This window comes from Piliocolobus tephrosceles, chromosome 5, assembly GCF_002776525.5.
Source record: "Piliocolobus tephrosceles isolate RC106 chromosome 5, ASM277652v3, whole genome shotgun sequence".
In the NCBI taxonomy this organism is placed as follows: domain Eukaryota; kingdom Metazoa; phylum Chordata; class Mammalia; order Primates; family Cercopithecidae; genus Piliocolobus; species Piliocolobus tephrosceles.
In genome coordinates this window covers 161138562-161155978 of record NC_045438.1, presented here as the reverse complement: position 1 = coordinate 161155978, position 17417 = coordinate 161138562, and the positions used below count along the sequence as shown (strand labels likewise).

The 17417-nt window shown below is 46.3% G+C and overlaps 1 protein-coding gene across 6 annotated transcripts in view; it reads left to right on the top strand.

Annotated features, from left to right (window-relative positions):
* The window catches only part of RREB1 (ras responsive element binding protein 1), a 198099-nt gene that overhangs the window by 153424 nt on the left and 27258 nt on the right, over nt 1–17417 (top strand). For all 6 annotated transcript variants that reach the window (XM_023221157.2, XM_023221154.2, XM_023221155.2 and 3 more), the window contains exons 7-8: nt 5103–5247; nt 5806–5942. In XM_023221157.2, coding sequence (XP_023076925.2) covers nt 5103–5247; nt 5806–5942 — 282 coding nt within the window. The remainder of the gene's footprint in view (nt 1–5102; nt 5248–5805; nt 5943–17417) is intronic.

Genomic DNA, 17417 nt, shown 5'->3' with positions numbered 1-17417 from the left:
TTGACCAGCCTTCAGCCCTTGCACAGGGTGTACTCTTTGGTTTAACTCTGATGTTTTCAATATTCTCACAGATAACCTACCCTACTACAGTGGACCATCTCACATTTTAGAAAGCAAATGATTACACTTGTGGGAGAAAAGCCATTTAAGCTGAAAATCAGCATCTACTCCTAGATTCAAAGTAGGCTCCGGTTGTGCCAAAAAGTGCTCAGATTTGGGTTTTTTTTTTTTTTTTTTTCTTCCAAGTTTAAAAAACATCTGCAATATTTGTGTTCGTTCATCACTGTAAAAGCCTCTTTGGTTGTTATGAATAGGATAAAACTTCTCTTGACTCCAAAAGCTCTGATAAAATTCCTTCCTTAGACCACAGTGCGGCAGGATTCCTACTATTAAAGTGTCATGCTTCCAAAAGAGAATCACAGAATTTTATGGAAAAGCAGAAATATACTTGGATTTTACATTAACCTCTCTCTGTAATGAGTGTAGGTATTGTTTGGAATGAACAAACATATGAATTCCAAAAAGAAAAGATAAACACATGTCCTCAGTGTTCATTGTTGGAGTGTTTTCGATTGAAGTCCCTTCAATGTGGCACTGTTCACAATCTCAGGTTTGCTCACACCAAATTCTAGCAAGGCAAGTTATAAGGTGTCCTGGAACCTGAGAGTGAATGTCATAGTAATATTCTGAGTGAAGCAAACATTTTCTACGTGCACTTCATTCCTTCCCTCCTTCATTTGTCCAGTCAGGAATTCAACAAATATTTATTTGTTTGTTCTTCCATCCAGCAGTTTAGCAGATACTTACTGACCAACACCTGTGTGCCACCAGGGCTCATGCAGAGAACAACAGAGAGCAGGTTCTTGCTGTAATGGAACTTACTTTCAATTGAGGGTGAGGGGACAGTCAGACGAGTAAAATACATGGTATATTCAACTACTGCTGTGTGCTGTGGAGGAAGGAACACTGAATTGTGGGCATGAGAGCATCTGCACAGGTGGGGTGTGGGGCCTCAGGCAAGGCTTTGCAGGAGAGGCATGTGGCACGAAACCTGGACGGCAGGAGCCAGGCTTGGGAAGGTCTGGGGTGCAGTTTTCCAGACAGAAATAGCAAGCACCTGAGTCCCAGAGGTGGGAACTAGTTGGATGCGTTTGAGGGACCCACAGGGGCTAGTCTGTCTGAAAGGGCCTTGGGATGGAAGAGGGCAGGGTGCTCCACTGTTGAAGTCTAGCAGATAGGTGGAAGCCAGATTTATTTTAATTCTAAGAATGGGACTGTCAGCAGAACTGAGGCAGGGAAGTGGTATGATTGGTCCTGTGTTTTAGATGCTCAGTCTGACTGCTGGATAGAAAATGGAAAGTAAGAGAGCAAGAGGAAGAGCACAGTGGCCAGTTTAAGATACTAAGACCAGCTGATAGGAATTCCTGCCATTGCTAGGGTTTATGCAATGTATCCATTGAAACGTGAATCCTTATATATGGATCTTCGCACACTTGTTCAGTTATTAGACCTTAAGACAGATTTCTAGGAGTGGAATTACTGAGGTAAAGATCGTATATATTTAAAATTCATATCTCTAGTGCTCAACCACTTTGCAGAAAGGCGGTCACTCATTTCTACTCTCACCAATGATGGGAGAGCACCAGTCTTCTGAACCACACCAGCACTGCATATTGTTAATGTAAGACTTTCTCACCCTCGCCAGTCTGGAAGGTGAAAAGATGTACTGCTCAGGTGCAGAATGGAGGAGTAATCATGGGGGTTGTGATCGACAACAAACTTGGTAGGAACTGAGGGTATAAACACACCCAGTGGAACCCACCCAGGCCCCCTTTATGTAGCCTCTGGAGGTTATAGTGCCAGCCATGTGCTCTGAGCTGTCAGATCACATCCAGACTGAATTTGCATCTGGATCCAGCATTTCGTGAAGGATGCCTGTACACTGGAGAGCATTCCAAGGTTACTTAGGACCAATATAATTCCACAGACTTGCAAGCAGAGCTTGAGGGGGGCTGTTCGCTTTTGAAAAGAGAACACATTACAGAAGCGCAGTAGTCCTCTTACACTATTGGAAGAGCTGCCACGCGGATGAGAACATACACTGATGCTATAACACAGCATCTCCCTTGAGGACAGACAGTTACAGCAAGGACAGAATTTCTGACTCAATGTGAGGGAAATAGTTTTAACAATTAGAACAGCCGGTGAAAATGGAGAAGTCCTTGGTGGTGGAAGTGTCCAAGCAGAACTAAACAGTGATGCCTCCAATCTGTTGTGGAGAGGGACTTTCTATGCAGAATAGAGGGCTGAATCCCATCCCAGCTCCCGTCCAGTTCATGGGCTCCTTGTCATTTATTGACTCTCAGGATGCATGGAACTTAGACAGATTAGCCCTTGAAATCAACCCTGAGAGAAAGACCCAAGCCTTCTAAGGATTAGAATATTCTCTCTCCCACCACCCCTAATTTGTTTTGGCCACAGCTTGAGGGGAAGGGGTCATTAGTGTCTCATCATGATGATCCTGGCTCCACTTTCTGTGAGCTTTTGGGAGGAAATGAACAGCACAAGTTGCCACTCCTGTTGTTGGAGGCCAGGGAAGCAGAGCCGGGGTCAGAGCAGTGGGGAGAATCTCTCACTACATCACATCCATCGTCAGGTCTGGCCGGACCCCTCCAACCCTGCAGTTCACCCGTGGGCTGAATTGAGGTTGTCAATGCACCTGTGGCTTTTGCTCATCATGTGGCTGGAAGGACAAAGCAAGAACTTCCCATGTTGTGCCCAGTAGCTGGGGATTTCACCCTGGAATGGAGCGGTGCTTGTGCTTTTGCACCTGGGGTTCTGGGGCTCCGTGGGAGAACTGGAGTGAGCCCCTGTCTGTCAGACTGCCTTGGCCTGCTTTTGTCGCTCTGCCGCTTCTAGGAGTGATGCAGTTCAAGGGCAGTGATGCAGTCCCAGCTTTCCAGACTAGGATAGAGGCTCTGCAGTCCTTGAGCAAAACTGGAGGTGGCAGCGTTCTATGCCTGAGCTGTGGGCTCCTCACCCCCTTCACTCTCCTGTTGAAGTTTGGTAGTAACTGTGCCACCTTTGGCCACAGTCCACCAGAGAGGAAGGGTCCAGGTTCAGGTTGTATCCCTAAGATTGCAGCTGGTGATCCAGAACAGAGTTAACTGACTGGCGTGGTCTTGAGACGATAGGTTGGGGTTGGGGGAAGAGCATGAGCTCAGAGTCGGCGCACATAGGTCAAATCAAGCTCGGAGGCTGTGGGCAGGTTGGCCTCCCTGCACGTCAGCTGCCACATCTGCAAAATGCAAATAATGATCTGTCTAAGGTTCCTACTAGGCCCCCACTAAGTGTTGGCCCCAGTCCCTCCTTTATGAAAACAGCTTCTTTCATAAATCCCAAGAACAAAATAATTAAGTATCATTTTGTATTTTTATAAATATTATGTCATATTATTCAAAAGATATTGCTTGAAATGGGCTCATGAACTGTTTACAGTTGTCAACCTCTTAATTTTTAATATTCTCATATCAACTAGAAAAGGGTGTGGATTTTGTCAATTAAAATTCGTTTTGAGTACTTTATTGAAAGGGCAAGTTTGATGATAGTTTACATCTCTTATCATACTTTCTCAACTCTTAGATGCTTTCTTTAAAATGAGCATTTCTAAAATTGGAGTGTCAAAAACTTGCCAGCCTTTCTTTGTTGCTCCTAATGCCGATACTGAGGGATGGTGTCCTCAAATCACAATCACTTTGGAATAGAGGTGGTGCTTAGAACAAAGCTGTTTGTTTCCATTAACTTTCACAAGGCTTTAGGAGGCCAAGAACTAAATGATGTTTGTTTGTGATTCTTTATTATTATTCTATTTCTTTCTCTCTTTTTTTGTTTTTGAGACCAGTTCTCACTCTGTCTCCCAGGCTAGAGTGCAGTGACATGATCATAGCTCACTGCAGCCGTGACCTCCTTGAGAGCCAATCCCATTCCACTGCACTCCAGCCTGGGCGACAGAGCAAGACTCCGTCTCAACAGCAACAAAAAAGGAGAGTACAGCTAAAAAGAGAGCGAAACTTCTTTTCAGAAGGGTGAGAGGATAGCTCATGAAAATTTTGCTGTCTTTCCCTACTCCTGAGAATTTCTCAAGCAAGATAATCCTATAAAATAGTTATTCATAAAAAGCTGTGACTATGCTCCTAAATCTGGCACAGTTCAACCACAGTTACATGACGATGGTCATGATGATTGTCATTGGCAAAACTAAATCATTTTTATGTTGCAAAATTAGGAAATTAAAACTCACTATTCATTTGTAATGTCATTCGTTTCCTGCATATCTTGGGACCTTGTTCTTAGAATGTTTGTTTTAGAACTCAGTAAAATAAGGTCACTTAAGTTAAATGACCCATAAGACTCTTTTTGGAATAGACATACACATATTTTACGTAATACTTTCTTATTATATGGGTAGCCTAGTCCTGTAGATATTAGAGTTACCGCATGTAACTTTTTCATTCCACTGTCCAAGTTAACTCTTGTGATCTATAAATCCACATAATACTACGAACAACAGGGAACTGCTTTCAGGTCTTAAGCACTCTGGACATTTGCTCTGTTAGCATGTCTCGAATTTGACCACCAAAATGCTTCCAAAGCAGAAAAGAGAGATGTGTACAACAGATAGATGAGAGGTGGGTTCTGGGGGCAAGGATAGCATTATCACTTAGTTTATGAACTAGTGGAACAGTTTAGTATCTGGGAATTCTTTATTCTATAGAATTCCATGTCCTAAAATAGTACTTTTTGTCTGCATGAGTGGGTCAGGTCACCAGATAGTTTGTTTTCATCTTGTTAATGCCAGTTAAGTTCATGAGTGTCTTCCAGTGAACAGCAAGGCATTGCGCGACACTTTTGGACAGCACTTGGAAGAGCTTTAAGAGAGGTTCAAGGAGATTATAGAGTTTTAGAAAGATAGAAGTCACTGTATAAATTATACCTCATATCTCTTAACTAAAGAAAATTTAAGTACCAATGCCTAAATGTAAAATATTAAAAACATAAATGAACTGACTTCTTTGTTAGATCACATTGTGTGTTCTTTTCAGACATATGAAGATCCATGAGAAGGACCCTAACAGTGCCACAGCCACAACCCCTCCATCTCCTCTGAAACGTAGGCGATTGTCCTCCAAGAGGAAACTGAGTCACGATGCCGAGTCAGAGAGAGAAGACCCAGCACCAGCTAAAAAGGTCCTCTTGGCTCCCAGTGCAGATTCACCTGCTCATGGGACTTCTGTCAGAAATACCACTAATCTTTATTTTCTCAGTGTGGAGACTTGGCAGACATCCATCCTAAGCTCTTAAGCTGTGTTTTCCCATACTGTTTCTGTAGAGTGTCTGAGAGAAGAGTGCTAGTGTGCACTTCCTCTTTGGAGCCCCTTTGCTGAGCCCGGAGATGAAATGAAGAGCTTTTACAGTCGTTTCCATGCTTTCTACCTGATTTTTCTAGCTAAAACGCAAGCTTCAAAAGCGTTTGGGACTCTTGTTCTCACTTTTTTATTACCAGTGCTGGCAGATACCAGGTGCTGCATAAGTACTTGTCAGGTGGGTGGGTGGATGAATGGTAGTGTTCCGGGAGTATCTGTTGTGTGAATGAATGAATGGTCAGGTCCTTAATAATCAGGATTGGATACTGCAACCCATGCCTTTTATTATTGTAAATCTCTGAATTTAGCATTGGCCTCTCTTCCGAAGCCATCCCATGTGGGAGACCTCCCTCGTGACTTCACTTTTTTCCTTTTCCCTCAGATGGTAGAAGACGGGCAGTCAGGTGACTTGGAGAAGAAGGCTGATGAAGTCTTTCACTGCCCAGTATGTTTCAAGGAGTTTGTTTGCAAGTATGAACTGGAGACCCACATGGAGACCCATTCAGATAACCCACTAAGGTAGGAGAAGGGGTGAACTAGACCTTGTTCATTCCTGTTTCTCCTGGCATGTGACAATGTTCTTAAGTCCTGTTACTCCACACTGGGCTCCAGTGATTGAACTTGTGCACATTAGGGAGGCAGTTCAGAAAGTATTGGTGTGGGGAAGAAGTTGGCTGAGAGTTGTCAGAGGATGGCTGCATCCACAGGGTGTTCACATGGTTCACTGTGCCTTCTTTCTCTCAGCAAAGCCCCTTGAGTAGTCACCAGTGAGCCCCTGAACACTGGGGAGTCTGCTATGGCGGGTGTTCTTGGACAACAGATAGATTTTTCTTGGCAAAAGATGTTGCCACTCAAATGACTCTTAGCAATGCAAGAATATGTGGCCCAAAAAGGGACAGCCCATGTGTTGGATACCCCCGGCACAGCACTGGTGCATCACAGGCACTCAGAAGTGTTTGAACTGAGCTAGACCTGATAGCACGGATACCTGAGAAGCCATTTTGGGGTAAGAGAAAGTTCTACTTAGTGCAGGACACTTGGTCAAAAATGGAGCCTGATATGTTTCAATAAAAAAGTGAAAGGTGATTGTTCTGCCATCCAGCTTCGATTGTAGGGGCTTCCCAGCTCCAGTGTTTCTGATCCTCAGCCTTGCCAGGCAGAAAACATGGGTAGTGACAGGACTTCCCAGAAGAATTCAGGGGACTCATCTTTCTTTCTCTACCTTCTCTGATAACTCATCAGGCAGTCAGTCATGTATTTTTGATGAATGGATAGATTTGGAAGTTTTTCCTAGAGAATTGCCACTTTAAAAATGTTATCTGCCAGAGATTTTAAGCATTGGAAAGAACAAAGAACTACTTAGGAACCCCTGCTGTTGTTGAGAGACTTGAAAGTAGCCCATCCTGGAAGTCACACACAGCTGCAGGGTCACAAGCACAGAGCGGGGCCATACATGCTTGCAGCTTTGGGTTTTAGAAGACAGCTTGGGAATGCAGGAATTTGGGCATCTGTTTGCCTGAGTCCCTGATATATGGACCACATTTCCTTCTTGAAGACACGTGTTTAGCTGTGACTTAGGAATGGGAAAATCTGAGCAAGCTGAAGACGTATGTTATAGGGTAAAGCCGAATTGTACAGTAACATGATGCCAGGTCAAATATGATTATCCTTAATCACATTAGCCTGACATTTTTCCATTGGTGAGGGAAAAAGGAAATTACGAAGAATTTAAACTGCTGAACAGTTGAAGTGCTATAAAATGTCTTTACGGAACTCCCCAGTCTCAAGAAATTGCCTGATCATTGAGTTGGGCACAGACTGGTTGTCAGGCCTAGACCCCACTCCTGTCTCTGCTCATACAGGACCTCAGCCAGCTACATCTGAACCTGTTTTCTCATCCTTCAGATTGAAGGAGGGCAGGACCAGATAATCCTTGTGTTCCTAAAGCCTTCTTGTTTTTTTGTTTTGTTTTCTTTTCTTTTGTTTTGTTTGGTTGTTTCTTTGTTTGTTTTTGAGAAAAGTTTTGCTTTGTCTCCCAGGCTGGAGTACACTGGCACAATCTTGGCTTACTGCAACCTCTGCCTCCTGGGTTCAAGCGATTCTCCTGCCTCAGCCTCCCAAGTAGCTGGGATTACAGGTGTGTACCACCACACCTGGCTAATTTTTTTGTGTTTTTGGTAGAGATGGGGTTTCACCATTTTGGCCAGGCTTGTCTCAAACTCTTGACCTCTGGTGATCTGCCCCGCCTTGGCCTCCTAAAGTGCTGGGATTATAGGCATGAACCACCATGCCCAGCCCCAAAGCCTGCTTGTTAACAGTTGTTTTATTCTGTCTACGAGGAAAAAGCATATGGCTCCTCTCTGTGCAGGCCCTCTAGTTCTGAGAGATTTGGGAAACTTTACAGGTTCAGGAATGTCCACAGCATCCCCAGCATATGGACTTGTAGTGGGTGGCAAATACTGAAATCGTTCTCTAGATCAAGGACCTGAGTGAGCAGAGATGACATTATCAGCTGAGCCTCCCAAAGCGAATCATGAGCAGAGGCAGAAACAGCACAGGGGACCCCAGCTCCTGCTCACGTGCCTACCCAGCAGCCTTGAGAGCCGGTGCCGCAGTGAATACAGGCTGTCTCTGGGCCCCTCTGTGTATCTCACTTCGTATTATTCTATGATCAGATACCACCTTAGAAACTATCATTTACTCCCGTCTAGATAATTCTATTCTGCAGGAAAAATAATGTGGCTCCCACAAGCGATTTCTGAGCAGTCCAAGCCTGCATAGCACGGTGTGTGGCAGCGATAGAGGCAGATCAGGTGTCCCCTTCTGAAATGCTGACCTGGGTGAGGGACGAGGTTCTCCTGAAGCAGTCCTCTGAGCAAGGACCTGCTCCAGGGAGAGGCCAGGCTACCTCTGCACAGAGGTTGGAGACGGGCGTTGCAGTGGATGCTCATCACTTTCTTCATGGTTGGGATGGGCAGGATTTGGTGAGTGATTACTCCACAGTGATGGTAGGGCTGGTGGTGTAGACAGGCTGTGAAGTTGAACCCGCAGTCCCGCATGTCCAGCTAGCCGACCTAGAGGATTTTCCTCACCTGTTTACAAATAATGCCCTGTGTTTGGTGAGGGGTTGGCTGAGACAGTTTTGTAGCCTGACAGGGACTTGGCCCCCTGGGCAGGCTCTCACTTTGCTGGCCCCACAGCTGTGGCTGAGGGGTGGCCCATAAGAAGAGGTTGCCAGGCATCCTTTGTGGGGGCACACAGGCCACCCCTGCCCTGTGCCTCTATCTATAATTGTTGCTAGGTGGGGTGGGGCTGGCATGGAAACCAAAAAGAGTTGATTACAGAACATGGTTAATGTCCCTTTGCTCCTCTCTGCTCCGCCGATCCCCGTAATAGCCTGCTATCAGAGGAGGCCTGGGGCAGCCCGCGCCAGCAGGGACTAGCTGGGCGGTGAACTGGGACAGTAGCTGGTGGCAGAGACAGCTTGTTAACCCAGAACTAAAATAGACACCAGCTCCATTTCAAACCCCAGAGGCAGCAGAACCACAGTGGGATGCTACCCGCTTAGACTGAAGGTTTGTAACTCAAAACAGCTGTTGCCTTCTCACTCTCCTGCATTTGTCTCCCTTCCCCAGTCACCAACACTGGCAACATGCCCATTGTTCCTTAATAAAAAGTGTTGGAAATCCAAACTCATATACATCTTGATTCCATGTCCCTCCACTCCACTGTGTTTCAAATGAATGAAATGTTACCATAGAACAGAAGGAAGATACAAAGCTGCCTGTAGAGATGCCAGCTCTGAGGGTTGGGTGTTAGCTTCACCCTGACACAACCAATGGTCAGTCATCCCCCTTCCCCCATGACTCCCCAGATGAGGGAGAGAAGGCAGAGGAGGAAACAGAGTCAGGCTCTGGTGAGCTGGCATTTGGAATTGGAGGTGAGGGACGGAGTGTTCGGAGAGCAGGCGGCTACACAGAGGACATCCTTTGTGTGAGGATGTTGCTGGGCATTGAATGTCCATCAGAATAGAACAGAGCAACTGCCCATACCCTGTTCTGAATGAAGTCAGCTGGGAGGAGCATCCAGGTCAGCCTGGCCAGCAGGAGAATCCGAGCCATGCGTGTCCTTGAAATTTTCTAATAACCACATTTCATTTCATTTCATTTTGAGGATCTCGCTCTGTCACCCAGGCTGGTGTCCAGTGGCATGATTATTACTCACTGCACCTTGACCTCCCAGGCTTTTAAGTGACCCTTCCACCTCAGCCTCCCAAGTAGCTGGAACCACAGGCATGTGCCACCCCATGCAGCTAATATTTTTGTATTTTTTCTAGAGGCAGAGTCTCCCTATGTTGTCCAGGCTGGTCTTGAACTCCTGGGCTCAAGTGATCCCCCCACCTTAGCCACCCAAAGTGCCAGGATTGTAGGTGTGAGCCACCCTGCCTGGCCCTAGTAGTCATGTTTTAAAAAGTAAACAGAAAGAGATAAAACGAATAATGCTTCATCGAGTATACCAATATCATCAAAATATAATGTCGACACATAATCAACAGAAAAATTGTGAGTGATGTGGTTCACATTCTTGCTTCCATGTACTGACTCTTTGAAATCTGGTGTGTGTGGCACAACACCAGCCCATCTTGACTGCACCACACCAGCCACATTTCAGGTGCTTAACAGCCCACAGAGAGGTTTCAGACAAGCCACCTATGGCAGGGAGGGCTGCAGCTTTGATGCCTTGCTGTGTCTTGTGTGTGAAGGCCCAAGGGCGGCAGCTGGATGGTCACCCTGTTGGCACAGCCACTGCTGAGGGTGAAACTTGGCCAAAGTTATTGTGTAATCTTAGATGGCCCCCTGATGAAAGGAGTTCGGGTAATAAGTAATGTTAACATCATTTCAGTTAAAATGTACCCAGCAAATGATTGAGTTTGTACTGTGTGCCAGGCACTTGCCCAGGCTTGAAGGAAAGAGTGATGTTTGAGACAGGGTCCGGGCTAAGCACAAAACAAGCTGGGTGGTTATAAAACAAAGTTCAGAGGTGAGTTCAGGGCCCAGGAGGGCACATTTCCCTCAAATTCCAGGCAGAGGGATCTGGTGGATGCAAAGCTTCTCCTTGTTTACATCAGAGGCTGTGGTGCTTCACTTAATTTCCTCTGGGTCAGGGCCCAACTGTGTCTGGTACTTCATTGACCCTGGTCATCTCTGAGTTCAAGGTGATGACATGAAATCTCTGTTGGACATTAGTATGTAGGGAGCCCAAGGGGGCTCTGGCAGGCACCTCGGCTCCATGAGTAGGGAGGGCAGCTGAGACCACCCCCGCCTGTATCTTAGTAGTGGGGCCACCAGAGGGAAATGCCTTCTTTTTCCTACATTCTCGACTGTTCCAAGGAATGTTTACCTCCCTTCACTGCACGCCTACCACGTACAGAGACCCCAAGACTCCTCATCTACCCGTTATTGATCCCATCCTTGTCAAATGTCATCCTAAAAACAGGGAAAAGATAAAATATTTGTCAGCATCTTGTATTCAGGAGTCCATGAGTCTGAGGCTTGGGCAGGCAGAAACGGATTTTAAACACTTCTGGGGGCTGTGAACGGAGGTCCCTCCAGGAGGGGAGGACTGCTCCCACCCTTCACCTGACAGGTACAGAAGCCTTGGTCAGGACTACCCTGCCCCCCACCCAAGGGCCAGAGCGAGGAGTGGCCCACCCAGCTTTGGTGCCCACTACACACCCTTCATGAAGTCCCTCAGACTCTGCCCAGTGCTTCACGCCACGCTGGTTTGGTTGAACAATCGGAGTGGGGCATTGAGTTGCCGTGTGCAACCCAGGCGGGTTTCTGGTGCATGGGGAGGGGCGGCTGCCTGGCCAGGGCCCTGTCACAGGGCCATCACTGTTGCTCGAAGCAACTGGGAGAGATTAGTGCAGCTGTTGGATGTCAGTTCTCTGCCCTGAGATGGGCAGGGGAGGGTGGGCTGAGGGGAGAGGAACGTGTGAGTTGGTTGAGACTCTAGAGGAGAGGTTGTTTGCACTTACTCCTTTTGGCCTCTGGAGACAGAACAGGAAAAATGAAGCATGAAATCCCTTTTGAGAAGGAATGCCAGCCTCTCCATTAAAACACAATAATGAGGAAGGAATTCAGTATCTGAAGGAAGTGGCCAAGCTGAGTGGCAGCTTCTCGGCAGGTATTTCGCAGGTTCTGCTGATGAGGGTTGCAGGGAGTGTCAGCGTTAGGAAATGCTCCCAGCTGAGCCAGCGTCCAGGCATTAAGGATGTGTGGGTCACATAAGGAGCCAGGGGATCTGCAAATAGCTGTCCTCTGAACGCACAGCCCAGCAGAGTGGAATGAAGCCAGCCGGCTCAGTCCCAGCCTGCTGCCTGGCGGCTCTGTGACCTCAGGCAAGTGGTGACTCGGTTTCCCTATCTGGAAAATAGATTTGAAGACTGTTGTGAGGATGAAGGGAGATATTCCACAATCCTCAGTGTGTAACAAATACTAAATGCAATTTTTCTTCTGATACTATTTAGAATGCACGTCTTTTCAAATATTTTAAACCTTCCAACATTTACAGTTATAGGTGTTGTGCCACTCTATGGCTATCCCATTCCAGCAGAATTGGAAAGGAGTCAAATTCCATGTGCGATTTACTTGGTAGAGCACATGAAAGCAGTTTGTCCTTTACTCTTATAAACAGCTGTTTTTATCTAGTTTCACTTTTGTAAAGACTGGGAAATGGAGTGGCTCCTTAAATTTGGTTTGAGTCCTGATTCCCATGTTTCTTAATCCCACTCTGTGGAAAGCAGATATTTAGAAACGTGAGGGAACCCAACACCTCTACGTAACAGAACCACACATCACTTTCCTGAGATTGTTGGGGGGTCCCTAGGGTTCTAAGGAAGTGAGTTTCCTGATACTTGAAATTTGCCAATGCAGCCTTTCAAAAATATGCTTAGCGTAGTTTAAAAAAAAAAAAATTCACCCTTCTTGTTGATTGTGAGGAGGTCATATGTCCTTCAGCTGTCACAGTGGCAGACTTGATGGAGTTACGTGACAGAGAACAGAGCCCAAGGAAGCACCTGAGTGGTTTTTCATCTCTGGGCCACGCTGTTAAGGCTTGTTTGTTGGCTTCAGGATTTTCATCTTGTTCTGGAGAGTTAAGGTCACCAGATGAATAAAATATTACTGTTAGTGAGCACTGGGGGAACTAATCCCAAAACTGTTAAGCCACAAGGTTAAGAAGTTTAAAAAGAAAAGACTTTTGGTGTCCTTGTTTTCCATTTCTGTAAATCACATTGCTGATAAATTTGCCTTTGGGCATGCCCCCTACCCATTTTAGGTACTAGGCTCAGTTACGGGCTACAGATTCCACATGCCCTTTTCAGGGCTGATGCTGTTAATGGTGATAGTTATTCCTGATAAGTACCTTAACTCTGCTGTGAGGTATCAAAACTGATGGATCTATTTTTGGCTGCCTTTTTACCATTACTCCTTCTAAAGAATGTCCATACCATAACAAATCACACTGCATTTCTACCCCAGCTCAGAATTGTGCAACTTTCTTTAAAAAAAAAAAAAAAGGATGGCCTGTCTTCTTCCAAGGACATTTGCTGTCAGAAGAACAGATATCTGTGCCTTGCCTAGATAGGCAGGCTGTGTAGCACAGGCAGCCATCAATTCAATGACTTCTTAGAATTTTAGGGCCTCACGGTGGCTCATGCCTGTAATCTCAGTACTTTGGGAGGCCAAGGCAAGGGGATCGCTTGAGGCCAGGAGTTGGAGACCAGTCTGGCCAACATGGCAAAACTCCATCTCTACTAAAATACAAAAAAAAAAAAAAAGCCAGGCGTGGTGTCTCAGGCCTGTAATCCCAGCTACTGGGGAGGCTGAGGCGCGAGAATCACATGAATCCAGGAAGTAGAGGTTGCAGTGAACTGAGATTGCGCCACCACACTCCCGCCTGGGTGACCGAGTGAGACGCTGTCTCAAAAATAAAATAAAATTTTAATTTACTTTTGTTTTCTTAAGACTTAGTGGATCTGAGTGTGAATAAGAACATTATTTGTTGTATTAAAGTCCCCTGAGGATTGAAAGGACAAAACCCCAGTTAGCAACTGAGTGTATTTTCTTGACCTGTTGGAGCTGGTTGGTCCCACCCCTTGCCCTATGTACCTCCTGCCTTTAGTGACTCAGACACGTGGTCAGGCAGTGGCTGGTCGGTTGGGTCTCTGTGACTTCAGGACAGTGTGGAGTTCACCAGCTCTTGTGGGAGTCAGGCTTCTCTGACCATGTTAGCACTGTGCCCTTTCCAGCCCAGCAAGGGTCAGAGCCAGTACACTGTGGGATTTTGCTTGTCTGTTTGATTTTTGGAGAAGGGACAGGAAGGGCTGTGACAGTGCCTGTCTAGTCACTGACAACCACAGGCCCTTCTCTAAGCACCTATCAAAGACTCTCTGTGATCATGGTTCCCGGCCCCTGGTGTTGGCAGCCACCTTCCTGTCATCTGTGCCTTTACATACCAGTGGCCATGTAGAAACAGCTTACCTTGTGACCTGGGAGGCATTTCCCTCCACTGGGCCCCGCAGGCCCTCCTCTCTGCTTCACCTACCCAGTGCCACCAGGGACATTACAGTTGATACTAACGGAGGGAGGAAGGGGTGGAAGAGAGAAGTGCAGGCAGCTGCTTCACCTCTGCTGTTCCAGGGAGCTCCACCTCCACATACCTGAACACCACAGCCCCCTCCTCCCATCTACCCTAAGAACTGCTAGAGCCCCTCCACCCCATAGTAGGAACCTTCACAGTGGAGCGGCCCCACTGGAGGCAGGACCCACATTTCAGGGGCTGGAATGTCATACATGGGGTGGGGAATGGTCCAATCTATTCCAGCATTCTAAATTAAAGTTTCTTATCCTCTTACAGAAACATTGGCCAACGTGTGCTAGAATGCAGGTCCCCTGGGGGCCTGGGGGGTGGGTGAAACAGGCTCTTGTGCACTGTCTTGGTACAGAAACACTTATTTCTGTGAGCACAGTGACTGGGAGTTCACATATGCTAAGCAGTTCCTGTAAGTTGAGGTCAGGCTGAAGGTCCATCTTGGATTCCATGTGTAATCTAACCTTAATCTGTCATTTGGAGATTTTTTCCCTGATGATTTTTTTTTTTTTTTTCTTCCTGAAAGTAACGTATTTCTGAGTGTGATTTTTTTAAAAAAAGAAAGTTGTTTTTGAAAGGGTCAGTGGGGTTCTGTTAATTTCTTTAAATCCTACAAAGAGATACACTTCCCCCAAATACATTTACTTTACTGACAGCAAAGTTAGTTTCCATTTGGAAAAGTTACCCTTTTCCAACATCGAGTTATCTCTGTTGCCAGAAAATCAAAAGGCAGCCAATCAGATTTGTAAACCTTTCCTCTGGCACATTGTCAAGATCTCTTGCAAAATGAAATTGTCCTACAGCCCTCCCCTCTCCTGTGGCTCTAAGTGCAGTCCTGCCCCATCTAAATAGTAATATTTTGCAATCGTGGTCTTTATGAATCCCTGGCAGAGTGGAGATACGCCACAGACGGGGTGAGGAGAGAGTCGTGGGGACCACCTGGCCAGTGACTGTGGTCTTAAGATTGACAAGCCCAAAGGAGGTTTGCAAATACCCTGATGCCTGCAGCCGGCTTTGCATCCAGCAGCTCCATCCACAGATTTACAGTGGCCTCTATTGTCCTTGAAGAGCTGCTTAGAAACAAGGTTGCAAAGCTTGTTCCTTGGGGCCTTGGGAAAGCTGGATGAACCCTCCCGTTTCCATCTGATAGGGCTGATCCAAGTGTTTCTGGGTGGTGGTTTTCCACACTGGTTTTATTTAAGGTCTATCAACAGGTGCTGAGTGTGAGGTAGGGAGGCAAGTGTTTTTCTGTGGGTGTTTCTTCCTTTTAACCAACTGCACCACATGCTTCTGGTTTCAAAGCAGATTTTTTTTTCTCTGCCGCTTTCACGTTATGTCTTTACACTTCTAGGAGTGCCTTAGTTGAAATTCCATGAAAAGGGTGTGAAGTGTGGATTTAGACCTTGCTTAGATTCTGTTAGGAGGTTGAGTGCTTGTGCAGGCTGGGAGAGCATGCACTTCTTTTCAGGAGGCAGGTAAAGGGAGCAGGTGGGATGAGGCAGAAGACTGGTCAGAAAGAGCACTTTTCTCCCCATGAGTCTTTCAGTTAGACAGAAGTAGTAAGGACGATTGTGAAGTTCTTGTGAGAAGAGAGAACACGTTCCTTTGAAATTAAAACTCAGTTTTTCCTGATTTTTCATGTTGTCTAAAACAGGCCAGGAAACGGGCTTTTCCTGATTTCTTTTTTCCTCTAGTACAAAAACATAATGATTAAATTTGGAAAAGTACTTTGCGGTTTTCAAGGGACTTTGTTATTCACAGTAACTGCAAAGATCCCCCTGTTTTAGATGAGAAGGGAACCTGAGGTATGGAGAAGGAAAGGAACAGGAGAGAAGTAACAAAGATGAGGAAAGTATTGGTCATTTCTTTTCTCTGGGAGTTCTAACAATCTAACAGGCTTGTACTTTAAGACGTTTCTAGATAGCAGATTCTCACACCAAACTCACTGTATCTTCCAAACTTGTCTAACTATAAGAATCAGCGGATGTGCTTGTTCATATACAGATTCTTAGACCCATCCTCTAGTTATTCTGATTTCAGTTGATCTGGGGTGATCTAGGAGTCTGCTTTTTTTAACAAGGTCATATGGGGATTCTATCTCTTGGCATGTTTGGGAAATTGTACACAGCCGGCAGCTGAAGTGCAGATGGAAACAAGTTGTCCAAGGTCACACAGTCTGAACTCCCTGATCCCCACCTGGTGTCTCTGGTCCCTGAGTCCACATCCCCCTACCACTCACTGCTCCACAGCTGCCTTCCCAGGGACACAGAGTTTGTGGTCAATACTGGATAATTCTGCCATGTCTTTAATGTCATGTCTTCATCACCTACTACGTATGAAGCTGTCCAGAAACGAGGGGTTTTGAGGGTGAGTGAAAGAATGAAGAAGACAGACACAGGCATAAGAGACCAAAAACCCTCAATGTTATTAAAAATGCAAGCCAGGTGTAGGGTGCACACCTGTAGCCCTCGTTACTAGGGAGGCTGAGACAGGAGGATTGCTGGAGCCCAAGAGTTCAAGGCCAGTCTGGGCAACATAGTGAGCCCGCCTCAAAAAAGAGACAAAATCACTACAACCATAGAGGTACGGTAACTTCTAAATCTAATTGCCATATTAAGAGGCATTCATTCTCCATTCCCTTCGTAAAACCTACTTATTAATGCCAGTCACACTAAATATTCATAACCAATAGGCTATATGCACTAGTACAAAAGTCTCAAAAGTGGAGAGCAGCCAAGCACAGTGGCTCACACCTGTAACCCCAACACGTTGGGAGGCCAATTCAGGAGCACTGCTTGAGCCCAGGAGTTTGAGATCAGCCTGGGCAACATGGTAACACCATGTCTCTAAAAAATTTTAAAAATTAGCCAGGCATGGTAGCACATGCCTATAGTCCCAGCTATGAAGGGAGGCTGAGGTGGGAGGATCACTTGAGCCCAGGAGTTCAAGGCTGCAGTGAGCTATGATCATGCCACTGCACTCCAGCCTGGGTGACAGAGCCAGACTGTCTTTTTGTTTGTTTGTTTGTTTTTTGTTTTTTGTTTTTTGTTTTTTTGAGACGGAGTCGTGCTCTGTCGCCCAGGCTGGAGTGCAGTGGCTGGATCTCAGCTCACTGCAACCTCTGCCTCCCGGGTTCACGCCATTCTCCTGCCTCAGCCTCCCGAGTAGCTGGGACCACAGGCGCCGGCCACCTCGCCCGGCTAATTTTTTGTATTTTTAGTAGAGATGGGGTTTCACCGTGTTAGTCAGGATGGTCTCGATCTCCTGACCTCGTGATCCGCCCGTCTCGGCCTCCCAAAGTGCTGGGATTACAGGCGTGAGCCACCGCGCCCGGCCTTTTTG